This window comes from Penicillium expansum (assembly GCF_000769745.1).
Source record: "Penicillium expansum strain MD-8 chromosome Unknown contig267, whole genome shotgun sequence".
NCBI lineage: Eukaryota > Fungi > Ascomycota > Eurotiomycetes > Eurotiales > Aspergillaceae > Penicillium > Penicillium expansum.
The window spans coordinates 84,268-99,037 of NW_015971313.1; the positions used below are offsets into that span (position 1 = coordinate 84,268).

At 50.7% G+C, this 14,770-nt stretch overlaps 6 protein-coding genes across 6 annotated transcripts; 3 read left to right on the forward strand and 3 right to left on the reverse strand.

Moving 5' to 3' along the window:
* Positions 1-267: 267 nt before the first annotated feature.
* PEX2_076800 (fungal specific transcription factor domain-containing protein) lies at positions 268-2,637 on the reverse strand (the record flags this gene model as incomplete). Its single annotated transcript, XM_016744950.1, has 4 exons — positions 268-693; positions 830-1,165; positions 1,532-2,515; positions 2,569-2,637. 4 exons carry the CDS (start codon positions 2,635-2,637, stop codon positions 268-270), a joined length of 1,815 nt encoding a protein of 604 aa, XP_016598543.1.
* Positions 2,638-3,935: 1,298 nt separating this feature from the next.
* PEX2_076810 (uncharacterized protein) lies at positions 3,936-5,691 on the forward strand (the record flags this gene model as incomplete). Its single annotated transcript, XM_016744951.1, has 4 exons — positions 3,936-4,037; positions 4,109-4,201; positions 4,271-4,348; positions 4,411-5,691. 4 exons carry the CDS (start codon positions 3,936-3,938, stop codon positions 5,689-5,691), a joined length of 1,554 nt encoding a protein of 517 aa, XP_016598544.1.
* Positions 5,692-6,771: 1,080 nt separating this feature from the next.
* On the forward strand, positions 6,772-8,466 carry PEX2_076820 (elongation of very long chain fatty acids protein; the record flags this gene model as incomplete). Its single annotated transcript, XM_016744952.1, has 2 exons — positions 6,772-7,560; positions 7,627-8,466. The coding sequence occupies 2 exons, from the start codon at positions 6,772-6,774 to the stop codon at positions 8,464-8,466; spliced, it is 1,629 nt and encodes a 542-aa protein (XP_016598545.1).
* Positions 8,467-9,101: 635 nt separating this feature from the next.
* Positions 9,102-12,396, forward strand: PEX2_076830 (glycoside hydrolase family 35 protein; the record flags this gene model as incomplete). The annotated part of the gene is made up of 5 exons (XM_016744953.1): positions 9,102-9,902; positions 9,989-10,985; positions 11,039-11,332; positions 11,392-11,551; positions 11,607-12,396. The coding sequence occupies 5 exons, from the start codon at positions 9,102-9,104 to the stop codon at positions 12,394-12,396; spliced, it is 3,042 nt and encodes a 1,013-aa protein (XP_016598546.1).
* Positions 12,397-12,650: 254 nt separating this feature from the next.
* PEX2_076840 (putative MFS transporter) lies at positions 12,651-14,226 on the reverse strand (the record flags this gene model as incomplete). Its single annotated transcript, XM_016744954.1, has 2 exons — positions 12,651-12,817; positions 12,876-14,226. 2 exons carry the CDS (start codon positions 14,224-14,226, stop codon positions 12,651-12,653), a joined length of 1,518 nt encoding a protein of 505 aa, XP_016598547.1.
* An 88-nt stretch (positions 14,227-14,314) lies between these two features.
* On the reverse strand, positions 14,315-14,530 carry PEX2_076850 (uncharacterized protein; the record flags this gene model as incomplete). Its single annotated transcript, XM_016744955.1, has 1 exon — positions 14,315-14,530. The coding sequence occupies one exon, from the start codon at positions 14,528-14,530 to the stop codon at positions 14,315-14,317; it is 216 nt and encodes a 71-aa protein (XP_016598548.1).
* Between the last annotated feature and the right edge of the window lie 240 nt (positions 14,531-14,770).

A 14,770-nucleotide genomic window follows, 5' to 3' on the forward strand; every position in this document is an offset into this window, starting at 1 on the left:
GTGCACAAGCAATACCATTCTACAACAGACTAGACACAGCAGACCAGACATCCGGAGCTTTTCCAATAAGAAAGTGCAGCTTAATAGTGCCGTCAAAATGATCCAACTTTCTGACGCGACTTGAGGGTTTCACGTAATTGCTGCCTACCACGTTCAACGAGCGGAATCTCGACCGTTTGTGGGATTCCAACCCACGTAGACCGGACTCGAGGATGGCTGCAATTGACGAGTCAAGGTTTATCATTCCGATATCGCTCGTGCCATTTTTTAGTGACAAGCTCCGTAGCATCTGTAATATGCAAGGGAATTGTGTTCGGCAGACGGGTTGTATCGGGCTGTATCATGCGCATGTAAAACATAGACTTCAGTAGAGGGTCCCTCTGGATCACCTGTTGCTGCTGTAGGCACATACCCCGAGCGGCCAGTCCAGCCCTGGATTTCTCCATGGAGAGCCAGATCAGCCTTTCCACCGCTTGTGTTCCGGGTAGGAAACTCCAAGGGAAATGACCCATTCTCAATCCCAGGCATGGTGATATCTAGCCACAGCACCTCAATCTCATGAAGGCGGTAGGTAGCAGGGAGCCTTGAGACCAAAAGGACCAATTCAGGAAGCTGTAGTTTCATGAAGAAATCAGACGGATCAATCACGTAGTTATCATACCCAAGTATCGGGGTAGAAGACCTGCCGGCTGCCTTTAGTTTCGGGGTTAAGCATCCGCCAAAGGCAAGTAGTCTCTATACTGATATTGACAGGTGGCTTGATCCCACGCCAAAAGTTGATACTTTACATTGCTCTCCCAAGCCCCGTCAAATCGACTGGTTCGAGTACACCTCTACGGGCAATTGCACGGCGGTAGAATGCCGCGTCTGTGCCGTCAATTACCTGGTCAAGGACCCATCGAAACCATCCATTGATTCTGAATATGTGGCCACTGCCCTGGATCCGGGCAATGGTGACACTGGGCGTCTGGCGCTCAGCTATTTTGAAAAGCCACTGGGTGGATACACCGTTGGGTCGCGAAATGTCCTGAGTGGCGACTATATTGATAGCCAGACCGCCCAAGACTCCCGCGATGCATTTGAAACGTTGAGTAGTATCCAGAGATGGAATGTTGAGCTCCCATTTGATCTGGAGAATTCTTGCAGGGAGGGGGTAGGAGGAAGCCTTCAATATCGTTTGGGGCCGTAGATACAAACTGTGCATTTGTTTGATCAATGAACACCTTACTTCGTTCTCTCTTGGAATGATTGTTTCGCCAATGTCATTCCTTTAGTCATATGCGCCCAATACTTCCATACTTTCGACTTTTGTAACACAATCCCCGTGGAGATGTCCATCATAAACATGAAGCCCTTTGCGACTATTATTTTTGCATTATCACACCGCACTTAGCCAGGTCCATGACATAAAGAATCAATCATCGGTTATTGAGGATCGTAAATCGGATACAACGCCCTAAATCATGAAGCAATAATCCATGCGTAAGAGGGACTGAACAACGGGCCCTCCTGGCTGCACATGCCTACCCACCTCCTGGTCAATAATATCTTTATAGATCCGCGGCAGTTGCGCCTGTTCCTGGGACATCTGTTCCAGCAATTTTAAAACGAGGTTCAGATCCAAGCAGTACGACCCCTGCTGCGACAGGCGCCACTGCGCCAGAATGAAGCGACAACACATAAAGTATGACGGTGCTAGCATCGGGTTCAAGACCGCATCGATTGCGAGGCTCGAGACCTGACGAAGCCCAGCCACAACCTTGTCCACAGATTTATAGGTACAGATAAAATTCTCCCGTTCGGTCGGAAGATTGGCACCTCCGGGGCTGCGGCGCTCTACCTCGGTGATGTAGAAAAGAATTGTGGAGCAGGTGTGGGCAACAATCAACAACCAGAAAGTTTGGCTGGCGTTCTCAGGTGGCACTTCGGCAATATTATGAACGTAGGGCGGTAGGGACAGCCAGAAGCATGCGAGGGCAGACTGGAGCTCATGGAATTCCGCCAGGCGGCTCTGGGCGCCGTCGGCACATATAGGCATAGGCTTGATGTTCTTGTATGTAACAATGCGGCCGAGAATGACGTTAGCCTTGCATACTAGACGAGTCAAACAAGCCCCGATTGGAACGTTGATTTTCTCCGACGCTAGTGCTGCAAGGTCTCGATCGTAGCCCTCGCGGTCTGCGCGTAGACCATTTTGAAGAGACCGGTTATCTAAAGGGTAATTCACGCACCAGAGCATGTCGTCAATCACGAAGTGGCGGCCCACCAGGTAGTTTATTTGCCGATCGAGGATAAAGAGGGCCCATATAGTGCAGCGGCATTCTTCCTCTTCTAATAGGGAGAACTGTATGGTCGCCAGCATACTCCGGTTAGGATCATCCAGTCTGTTTAATCCATTTAAGCATGCTAGGGAGTATGCCTGCGCCAGCAACACGACGGCCTTGGTAATCGCACCCGAATGATAGAGCGAAAATACACACCACACAGCTGCTTGTAAATCCCGTAATACATTCTCCTGCCATTATATCAGTTTTGTGAAAAATAAAACTGTGTATCTTAACTACCCACCTGTATAATAGGGCTTTGCGCAAGTGAATCGACGGCAGTTTGCAGAAAGAAATCTGCTCGAGAGACCATCGCGCCACGAGTGGTCCTTATAGCAGTGGCTAAGATAGCCCATTCTAACGGCGTCGACAAGGCTAGGCCCTGCGATCCCCGCGAACAATTTAGAATAGTTTCCTTATGCATACATGGTAAGAGATGATGAGAACGATCAAAGAACTCATTTATCAGTTGGATCTTTTGCTCGGGGGACGGTAGTGGGACCGTAGGATAGCTAGAGAGGTTCGCTGATGATGGCCGAGAGGTATCGACCAGCGTCAAACCATCTAGAGATTGTTCGCCATGCCCTAATACCCCATAGGTAGTATCCGGGGCAAGTGGGAGGATTTCCGATAGGAAATCAAAAGATGTATTAGGTAGGTCTTGAACAAAGGCCAGGTCTCTCCCCATGGCGCTGTTAGGGGTGGGAAACCTATGATCCAACGGGGTCTGGGAGCCTGAAGCATAGACACATTCCATCTTCCAGCCACTGCATGCCGAACAGGCGGGCTGATTGCCCTGTATCACTAGAGTCAGCCTCGGCACCTGGATTCTACCGGTGGGGTGCAGGTGGTCGGCTTGGGGCTTATATCACAACGCTTCTTTCGTCGACGACATGCCTTGATGGGGGACCATTCTTTAGCTCCGAATTCAGTGTAGGCAGATCAGATGTGGTAACATACTAAACACGCCTGTTTTCGTGACTTAGTTAACTGGTGGTGGTCCTTGGGGGGCTCCGACACCGGGTTGGTACGAGAGAGACGAGGATGTGTGACCATCGGGGCTACTAAAAGAGATATCACCAAAGAAAGGGTCGTTTCTAGTGAACTAAATACAACAGGGGATATATATAGTTAGGAGAAGTGGCCAATAGTCCTGGAGGGACTAGAACACCAAGCGTAGTGGACTGTCGATGGTAGATTACTCCGTACTTATAAGGGTGGCCTTTGTTTTGGCTAGAATTAGCGTGGACCCGTCTTGACTGCACGCTTAGGTAATAATGTATTCTCCCGAGGTCGTCCAATAATTGTTAGACACCACAATTCTTAACTACTAACGTATTCCACATGCGAGCTGCGCAGTCCGAGCCATTGTATTTAACCCATACGCTCGTCATGCTTATAATTCCGTCAAAAGGGTATGCATTAGTGCTGGTACTCGGCCGAGTACTCAATCGTACTGTGGCCTAAGGCATCTGCACAGGAAGAAGTGTTACCTTAGGCACCGAGAGTATGCAAACCCTGCAAACCTCTCGGAAGCACATTGTCGTCACAGAAGGGTTTCTCCGACCACTTGGCAACTGTCATCCCCGCACTCCCGAGGTCTGCAGCATAATGAGTGGTTTACGCAATACCATGAAGGGTGGCTGGCACCCTGAAGGTAAGGAAGGTGGAAAGGAAAGCTGGCGTGGTGATTTCAAAGGTATTAACCAAGTGGTAAGTTCACCCCTCACCTCGCAGACGCGTATCCCCAATGAACATTGATGCTGATTTACACCTGCTATTAGGCTGGGTGGATGGGGAAGGGCAAGGAAAGCGAATCCTCTAGCTCTGGCTCTAAACAGACCTCCGAACCACAAGGGGGTATCAGAGGTTCAGTGGTAAGCTCTCCTCTCACCCCTCTCGGACTCGCACCTTGGCCATTGATGCTGACTTATACTTGCTATTAGTCTGGGTGGATGGGAAAGGGCAAGGAAGGTGACTCTTCCGTTTCTGGCTCTGGACAGGGGGGACTCAGGGGCCAAGTGGTAGGCTCACACCTCGTGTCTTAACGACTCGTCCATTGGTATTAACCTTTGCTCGCTTTTAGGCTGGCTGGATGGGAAAGGGCAACGAATCCAACTCCAACCGCTCTGACCATGTCTCGCAACCATTGTCATCCCTTAAAGACCCATCTTCCTTTGGGCCCCCTCCCAAACATATCAATTACCATGGAGCAGCCGCGGTGCCAAATCAGACAACACCCGACCGCCGGGGTGTAGGAGCTCCGCTGTCCCAAGATCAAATCAACGCCCAGAATTCCCATCGACAGCAAGCAGCCGAAGCAGACGAACAGTTCCAAAAGCCCGCCCCGCCTCCGGTACCGTATCGCGTCAACACAAGCGGCCTATCTACAGACAATCTCCCTCCACCACCAGTGCGACGATTAGACTCAGAAAGTTCCGCCTCAACAAGCTCGATCTCGAAGTCAAAGCCACCAAAACCCCCGCCACGACTTCCTGCCCGCAATGGATCCCCCAGCTCCGACCCACCCCCCGCTTATTCCTCCGCACCGGTGCTCTCCCACGATTATATCAATCAAGATGCTACGTCTCGTCTAGCAAACGCCGGCATCTCGGTTCCTGGATTTGGGATTGGTCAGGAGAAATCTTCATCGTCTGCACACACGCCTGTCAATGAGCTACAGTCACGCTTCTCCCAGATGAACACCTCGGGATCTCCATCGGCACCCACCCTGCCTGCTCAGGCGTCGACGAACATCGACTCGCAGTCTGCAGGCAGCACATCCTCTCTCCACAACTTCCGTGAGCGCCACGCAGATAGCATCGATTCGGGAAAGCAGAAATACGGTGATTTCCGTGAGCGTCACGCCGACTCAATCGATTCAGGCAAACAGAAGTTGAGTGGTTACGCGTCGCGGCTCACTGGCTCTTCTCCAGCAGCGCCTAGCCCACCGGCCCGGCCCGCATCGAATACTTCTATGAACTTGGAACCGGCCGAGCCCGCGCGGGGCACCTCCTCTGTGCAAGATTTCCGCGAACGCCATGCGGACAAGATCGACATGGGTAAAGAGAAGTGGAGTGGAGTCACATCGCGCTTTAACACATTTGTAGAGGACCGCAAGTTCTCCGCCGAAGCCAACAAACGGATTCCACGTCCACCCCCACTTTCTCGTCCCATCTCCATGGCGCAGTCGAACTCTCCAGCGGCGTCACCCGCAGAGCCCGATATCCAGACCCAAGCCCAACGCAAGAAGGCCCCTCCGGCACCTCCGCCCAAGCGGGCTGAATTTCGTGCATCCCCGGTTGACGCTTCGTCGCCATCAGTTCCGGGGCCTCCTCCCATTCCCCATAACACCAAGCCCCGCTAAGGACTGTTGTCTTAACCGTGTATATGTGTATGTTGTGCATTCCTGGCGTTGATGGGTGTTTTGTTTTACAATATTAAACAGGAGGAGAAATCGAACAATTCTATCATGATGACGATACGTGCAGATCTATCTGTACTATGTACAAGAGTTGTGTTGTACAATCATACATAGTCACTTCTATGTTGTATATCGGTGAGTCTCATACGAAGTATGCATTTTCAACATAGAGTTAAAACCGAGGCTGCATGTGATCCAGTTAGGCTTTTTTATATCTGATTGCATATCCCCAACACGTTGGGACGATTATAGTGGTTCAAATATCCCAACAAGCAGCTGATCCCGAGCGATAGTCTGAGGTCATCACATTTGAAGGTTCCGAGCTTCCAAGCTTTCTATTTCGCTCGAAGATCAAACTTTGAAACGTTCCAGGGAACCCGGGAACCTTGGTGGAACTTTGTTTGGCTGACTCAGCGGTTTTTTTTCTCCCAGTTACATCCAACCTAATCTACTTACCTAGGTATTTTTGTAGGTGGGTGCTCAGGTGGTCCTTCCTCGGCAGGGCTGTACAGGGCTGTGCAGGTAAAGAGGTGTACTTGTACAAAACTTCTGGTTTATTCGTCTAAGAAATATTGGAGAATTAATCAATTCGCTTATCGCCTCCATGTGAAAGATTCCTAAAATACATGTATGAAATTGAGAAACCCGTACATTGGTATACAACATACAAGTGGACGTCAAAGGTTTACCCTTCTAGGAAAGTGGCGATATCAACCTTGGAACCTTTGAACCTCGGCACGTTTGATAGCCAAGCCTTGGAATTCCCAACAAACTAAACGCGGGCGGATCGAGATCGTCAGCCATTGCCCTTGTTGAGAAATTCAAAGGGCAGTTTATCGGGGGGACCCACTGGACTTCAACACTTCAACCGTTTGCTATCTATTTTTTTTTTTTTTTTTCTTTTTTTTCTTTCTTATTTTCCCTTTTTCTCTTTAGAGATCACATATCCTTTTTCGTATATTCTTTCAGTATAGCTCTCTCGAGTTGACGCGTTGAATTGAACGCTTCCGCGTGGCGATCAACATGCACGATTTCAACGTGCCTACCAAGTTTGGCCAGGCCATTGTTCGCATTGCCTTTCCTCCTTCCTCTCTCCTCGCATTCCCTCCCCACGAGCTTCCAGTCACCATCCCTGCGCCTCACGTCGACTCCCCGACATGGAAGCAGCCCTTCAACATCCCGAACGATCTCTACAACCAGGTTCTGGACGTCCGACTACCAATCACAATCGCCAGTGTCTATGCTATCACTGTGGTCCTGATCAATCGCATCAATAAGAGCCGCGGATATAAACCATATGCCTTCAGCAACACCCGCTTGTTCAAGCTGTTCGTCGTTCTCCACAATGTCTTCCTAGCTGTGTACTCTGCATGGACCTTCGTGGGCATGTTCCAGGCATTCAGGAGCTCTTTCCCAGATAGTGACGACCCTCACGGACTAATTGGAGTTGTGGACTCCCTGTGCAAGATCAATGGACCCCGCGGTTACGGCAATGCCGCTATCTATAGCCCCATTACCGACGAGTGGTCGATTCCCAACCCCGCCTACCACCTCACCAACGGTATGCCAGACCCCACGGATGCCGGCCGTCTGTGGAACCAGGGTTTGGCTTACTTTGGTTGGTTCTTCTATCTGTCCAAGTTCTACGAGGTTGTCGATACCGCGATCATTCTGGCCAAGGGCAAGAAGAGCTCCACCCTACAGACCTACCACCATGCAGGAGCTATGATGTGCATGTGGGCTGGTATCCGCTACATGGCAGCTCCGATTTGGATCTTCTGCCTGGTTAACTCGGCTATTCACGCGATGATGGTAAGTCGGATAATCGCATTGCTTTTGATTTGTCAAGGGAAGCTACTAACTTTCTCTTCGCTCTAGTACACCTACTACACCATCACGGCTCTACGCATTCGCGTCCCTAACGCCATCAAGCGTAGCTTGACCACCATGCAAATCACCCAGTTCGTCTTCGGAACCAACATGGCCGCCGCCTACCTATTCGTCCACTATACCATCCCTTACCCGTCCGGCAGTGCTGCCCTGCAACAGCTGACCAACGCCGCTTCCGCCGCCGCCTCTGCTACCGTCGAGGTTGGTTCGATCTCCTGGTTGAAGAAGCTGGCATTCCGGGCTGCAGGCGCAGAAGGGCTTGCCGAGAATGTGGGCACATCTTTCCACGCTGCCCCCGTCCAGCAATCCGGCTACTCCCAACAGATGGTGACTTGTGCGGACACCACCGGACAGGCATTCGCCATCTGGCTGAACGTCTGCTACCTCCTTCCCCTCACATACCTCTTCGCGCGCTTCTTCGTCCGCTCGTACCTAAACCGCAAGGACCCCGGTGTGAAGCAGCCCACGCACATGGAAGCCGCTGAGAAGGCCGGCATGGACGCTCTGAAGAGTTTGAGCCGCGAGATCCGCAAGGCTGCCATTGAGGGCGAGAACAGCGAGGTTACCACCGATGATGAGGTTCTCAAGGCTCAGGTCCAGAAGATCGCCACGAAGGTCATCCCCGACTCGCCGGTCCGCACCCGCTCAGCCGCCGCTTCCAAGGCCAAGACTACCTCGGCATCGGTCAGTCGGTCGGAGTCCGAAGAGGGCTTCGCCAAGGTCCCCGCCAAGAAGGGGGCTAAGAAGCAAAAGGCCGAGAAGGAGTCTTCATCCAGCCCGAGCACAAAGGGTGAGAACCCATTCGGGGTATTGGATAGCAATGCTTGAATGCAACCTTAGAAGTTTGGCATATTCCTATGCGGCATAAATTTGGAGTTTGGGGTTTTAAAAAAACTATTGTCGGCTATGATATTTGATAGCTTTGCTTTGTCTTCACGTGCCGTTGTCTTCCCCTGCAAGCCTTGCCCTCTACGTACCGAACGGCCCGGTGTGTTCGGACGGGGGCCTTCACCCCAGAATATTTTCCCCGGACTCGGCTATCCGAGTTCCATATGGAGGGGGAACTAGAGGGACAGCCGTGGATTTAATTTTACAGCGTCTTTGTCTTTTTTGCTGTATCAGCATATATTATTTTTGTATATCTTTATCACCACCCGTTTATTGTTCAATGAAATGACGGTATATTTTTATAAAAAGTGCAGATACTACGGAGTACTATGATTTCATCTGTATGCTTCCCGTCCTCCGGAGTAATCTCGTTGGAGGAAAAACCACTGGCCAAGCACCGGAGATTCCACAATTCCCGCACAAAAGGGGAAATAAACACCCGCCATGCTTAGACCCTGCCAAACGCTGCATTTCATTCTAAATCCCAGTGGCTAATTGAGAAACAACTATAAATTAATCATGGCCACCCCGACAATGCTCCAAAGCATTTGGCAAAGAGTGGACCACGACCCAACATGACGCGCATCTTCAATTGTCTGCTAGTCCTCCTAGCTTGTCTCGGAGCCTCCACCATAGCAGACGACCAAGCCGTTACGCAATGGCCACTGCAGGATAATGGCCTGAACACCGTCGTGCAATGGGATCACTACAGCTTCCAAGTAAATGGTCAACGCATCTTCATCTTCTCCGGTGAATTCCACTACTGGCGCATCCCCGTCCCAGCCCTTTGGCGTGATATCCTCGAGAAAATTAAAGCCGCCGGCTTCACAGCCTTCGCCTTCTACTCTAGCTGGGCGTACCACGCACCGAACAACGCAACCGTGGACTTTACAACCGGCCCCCGCGATATCACCCCCATTTTCGAGCTCGCCAAGGAATTGGGCTTGTACATCATCGTCCGGCCCGGCCCGTACGTCAACGCGGAAGCCAATGCTGGTGGCTTCCCGTTGTGGCTGACTACGGGCGAGTACGGTACCCTCCGCAATAACGATACCCGCTATACGAATGCTTGGACCCCGTACTTTACTGAAGTGACGGAGATCACTAGTCGCTACCAGGTGACTGATGGCCATAACTCCATCGTCTATCAGATTGAGAACGAGTACGGAAATCAGTGGCTGGGTGATCCTTCCCTGCGTGTGCCGAATGAGACGGCTATTGCTTACATGGATCTGCTTAAGGCTAATGCTCGTAAGAATGGTATTACGCTGCCGCTGACTGTGAATGATCCTAATATGGCCACTCATTCGTGGGGGAAGGACTGGTCTGATGCGGGTGGGAATGTTGATGTCCCTGGTCTGGACTCGTATCCTTCGGTATGTGTCTTTCTATCTCTCCGGTAGGACTGAAGACGGAGAAAGAAGAGAAAAAGCAACAAAAAACTAATTACCTTGTTTGTCAGTGTTGGACCTGCGATCTCAGCCAGTGCACCTCCACCAATGGCGCATACGTTCCCTTCCAAGTTCTGGAGTACCACGATTACTTCCAAGAATCCCAGCCCAGTATGCCCGGTTTCATGCCCGAGTTCCAGGGCGGTTCGTACAACCCCTGGGGTGGACCAGAGGGCGGTTGCCCCACTGATATCGGCGATGACTTTGCCAACCTGTTCTACCGCTGGAACATCGGGCAGCGTGTGACGGCAATGTCCTTGTACATGATGTTCGGTGGTCAAAACCACGGTGCTATGGCTGCGCCAGTAACGGCTACCAGCTACGATTACTCGGCACCGATCTCAGAGGATCGGTCTATCTGGTCGAAATACCACGAGACCAAATTGCTGGCGTTGTTCACTCGCTCTGCAAAGGATCTGACCATGACGGAGTGGGTTGGTAATGGAACGCAGTATACTGATAACTCCGCTGTGAGGGCTTATGAGCTCCGGAATCCGGAGACAAATGCTGCGTTCTATGCTACTTTCCACTCGAACACTTCTATCTCGACGAATGAGCCGTTCCACTTGAAGGTCAATACTTCGGTGGGTGCTCTGACTATCCCTAAATATGCCAGCACTATTCGCTTGAATGGGCATCAGTCGAAGATCATCGTGACGGACTTCACCTTCGGCTCGGAGACGCTGCTGTACTCCACAGCCGAGGTGCTGACGTATACTGTCTTCGATAAGAAGCCTACACTGGTCCTCTGGGTTCCGACTGGCGAGTCTGGCGAGTTCTCTATCAAGGGAGCTAAGAAGGGTTCGATCAAGAAATGCCAAGGATGTTCGCGGGTCAAATTCATCAAAGAACATGGCGGCCTGACGACCTCGTTCACTCAATCCACCGGCACGACTGTTCTGGAATTTGATGATGGTGTTAGAGTTATCGTGCTTGATAGAAAGTCAGCGTATGATTTCTGGGCTCCCGCGCTGACAAATGATCCATTTGTCCCAGAGACAGAGAGTGGTGCGTTCTCTTTATTATTCCTCTCATACTCAAAAGGCTAATTATCGCTACAGTTCTTGTTCAGGGTCCGTATCTCGTCCGCGATGCTAAGCTGTCCGGATCCGAGCTCGCAATAACCGGCGATGTTGTCAACGCAACAACACTAGATGTCTTTGCACCAACGGGTGTCAAGTCTGTGACCTGGAATGGAAAGAAGGTTCACACCCACTCGACCGAGTACGGCAGTCTCAAGGGCTCGCTCGATGCCCCGAAATCTATCAAGCTGCCAGCTTTCACTTCCTGGAAATCGAACGACAGTCTGCCAGAGCGGTTCACGGATTATGATGATTCTGGTGTGGCATGGGTTGGTGAGTTACTCACTAGTATATGAGAATCATACGAGGAAAAAAGTATCTGACATTCGAAGATGCGAACCACATGACGACACTAAATCCGCGGACCCCGACAAGTCTACCCGTCCTCTACGCCGATCAATACGGATTCCACAACGGCGTCCGTCTGTGGCGCGGATATTTCAACGGAACAGCGACGGGAGCCTTCATCAACGTCCAAGGAGGATCTGCATTGTAAGTTCCATAACAACCACATAGTACCAACACAAAACTGACCTGTTACTTACAGTGGCTGGTCCGCCTGGCTAAATGGCAAGTTCCTAACCTCCTACCTCGGCAATGCAACCACATCCCAAGCAAACCTAACCCTGTCCTTCACAAACGCAACCCTGCACACCAGCACGCCAAATGTCCTCCTAATCGTCCACGACGACACAGGTCACGACCAAACCACCGGTGCCCTCAACCCACGCGGTATCATGGATGCGAACCTTCTCGGCTCGGACTCAGGCTTCACGCACTGGCGTCTAGCCGGAACCGCAGGTGGGGAATCAGACCTGGACCCGGTTCGCGGTGTGTACAACGAGGACGGACTATTTGCCGAGCGTGTTGGATGGCATCTCCCCGGCTTTGACGATTCAGCCTGGGGAGGGGAGGAATCCACTAAGGATTCAACAACATCTGTTCTTAGCTTCAAGGGCGCGACGGTTCGCTTCTTCCGTACTACCATTCCCCTTTCTATCCCCGCACACACTGATGTGTCTATTTCGTTTGTTCTCTCTACGCCGGCTGGTACGACGACGAATTATCGGGCTCAGTTGTTTGTTAATGGGTACCAGTATGGCAGGTATAATCCTTATATTGGGAACCAGGTTGTTTATCCTGTGCCTGTGGGAATTTTGGATTACACCGGGGAGAATACGATTGGTGTGGCGGTTTGGGCACAGAGTGAGGAGGGTGCTAGTATTGGGATTGACTGGAGAGTTAATTATCTTGCTGATAGTTCCTTGGATGTGGCTTCGTTTGATACCAAGTATTTGAGATCTGGGTGGACCGAGGAGAGGGTGAAATATGCCTGAGTTCGGTGGTTTAAAAGGTGACTGTGGTGAAATGATTAGATCTACACATTTAACATCTAGCATTCAACGTTTTATCTAGTACATACCATGAATGTCTTACGTGGTCATTTTGTGGTATTCTCAATATCTATTTAATTTGATATACTATGACCAGACAAGCATCAAAAACAAGAAGATCATTATGATCATGAGCCAAACCCCTTGATTTTCCCGCGACATAAAGCCCACCTGGGCGAATCCAAACTTATATACTCTTAAACCAAGAAGCGGAAACCACGACGACTTCCTTCACCAGGGACAGCACCCTCGGCCTCCTCACCACGATCGAGCTGCTTATTGAGGCGTACGAGGATAAACCGGAGCACCGTTGCGGAGACAATAGCGATGAAAGCCGTTGCGCAGTTGACAGACATGGCAGGAACTAGAAGATCATTAGCCGAGATTTCTAGAAACAAAACCAGCGGTAGATAAACACATACCAAATCTTGGAGCTTGAGAATTGGGATACATATAGCTAGCATAGATACTGCTAGCATTGCTAACACAATTAATGGCAGCCAGAGCAGCAGCACGCTTCGCGGCCGGACGGGGCAGGGTATTCGAGATCCAGCCGAGGGCGACAACGTAGCTGGAGTAGAAAGATGGTACCATGAGCATCATCGCTATATAACGGGGTGCAGTAGCTGTGGTAGTAGCAGCAATGATGAATGCCACGACGGAAATGTATAGCGGTGCGGTGACATGGAAGTACCGCTCTCCGGTACGGTCTGCATGCCATGCGTTTCCAAAAGCGCAGATAACAGCCAGGCAATAGGGTGGGGCTGTCAGGAGTAGAGTCTCGATGTTGCCATATTGGAGTGTTTTGACTACTGTCGGGAAGAAGTTGGTCACTGAGGCGGAGGAGACAATACAGAGGATCATGAGCATCAAAACCCAAGTCTTGATGTCTGTAAAGGCGAGCTTGGCTCCATGCAGGAAGGTCTGCTGCTCGCTGTCCATCCAATCGTCTTCGCCGATGTCTTCTTCCAGACGCCACACAGCCAGTTGCTTCTCTTCCTCCGAAAGCCAGCTGGTTGTGCGAGGGAAGTTGGGGAGAACGAAGATTGCAATAAACGCAACCACAATAGTGACAGCACCTTCGATAATAAATAGCCATCGCCAAGCACGCAGTCCTAGCACGTTGTCCATGTTGCTAGTGATACCTGCTGCAATCAGACCCGAGAAAGCACCCGAGAGCAAGGATCCAGAGTACAGTGCTGCGGTGCGGAAGCCCAGCTCCTTGCGGGTGTACCAAACACTCAAGAAGTACAAGCAGCCTGGGAAGTAGGCGGCCTCGACGAAACCCAGGAAGAAGCGAATGACCACGAGACCGGCGTAGCCTTGGGCAGCGGCGGTAGCGGTGGAAATAATACCCCAGAGAATCATAGCAATAGGAAGGTATAGAGCTGGCTTGCCAAATTTGTTGAGCATCAGGTTGGATGGGATCTGCATCAACAGATAACCAACGAACAATATGCTGACGCAAGTCGCGAACTGGTCACCTACAAGACCTAGGTCTTCCTCGAGGCCTGCTAGGCGAGAAGATGCAATGTTGTTTCTATCGAGGTAATTGAGAATATACATAACAATTATCATGGGTAGAAGGCGCATGTCAATCTTGCGGACGAGGGCTTTCTCGGCTTTCCTGCGTTCTTCGGGGGTCAGGTTGGCAACGTAGGCTGGGGCTTCCTTCTGAGGGTTGGGCCTGTCGGCATTGGCGACAATTTCAACATTATCAGTGCGAGATTTGTCAATATCTTCCACTTCGATGTCCGGGTTTCTAGGAGACATCTCTGTTGTTTGCTTTTCCGGCGTGAGAAAGGATGAATTGTTAGGAAAGTGAGATAATGACTGAACTAAGTACCGAGACTACACCAACTCACTTAGTGGGTGAATCTAAGCCAAAGTGGATAAGAAGATACCGGAGTAAGCAAGGGATATAAGAAGGGAGAAGAAGGAAAAACGCGCACACGTGGGAAGTGAGACTCGGCGGCAAGTCGGGACGACTTGCGAATTGCGAGTTTGGAATCTTCTGCCTTTTGCAGGGGTGAGATATGTGACGTTGATGTCTATTCACCCGAGAGTAGTACGACATATGGAGTAGTATCCAAAACTTGCCAGGCTATAAATGTCGTACCAATCAAGCCCATGTTGAAAGACGGCACAACAAACAAATATCTTTCCCCGCAGAGGACTTGGAAAATACTGGGGAAATATCAGACTCCGGAGTTATCCCAATCATAATTTTACCGGATTTTTGCGGGGAGAAGTGACAGGGGATGTGGTTGGATGTAGAAAAGATCATCTCCCCGCGTGGGGTATGCTTCTCGTGTTT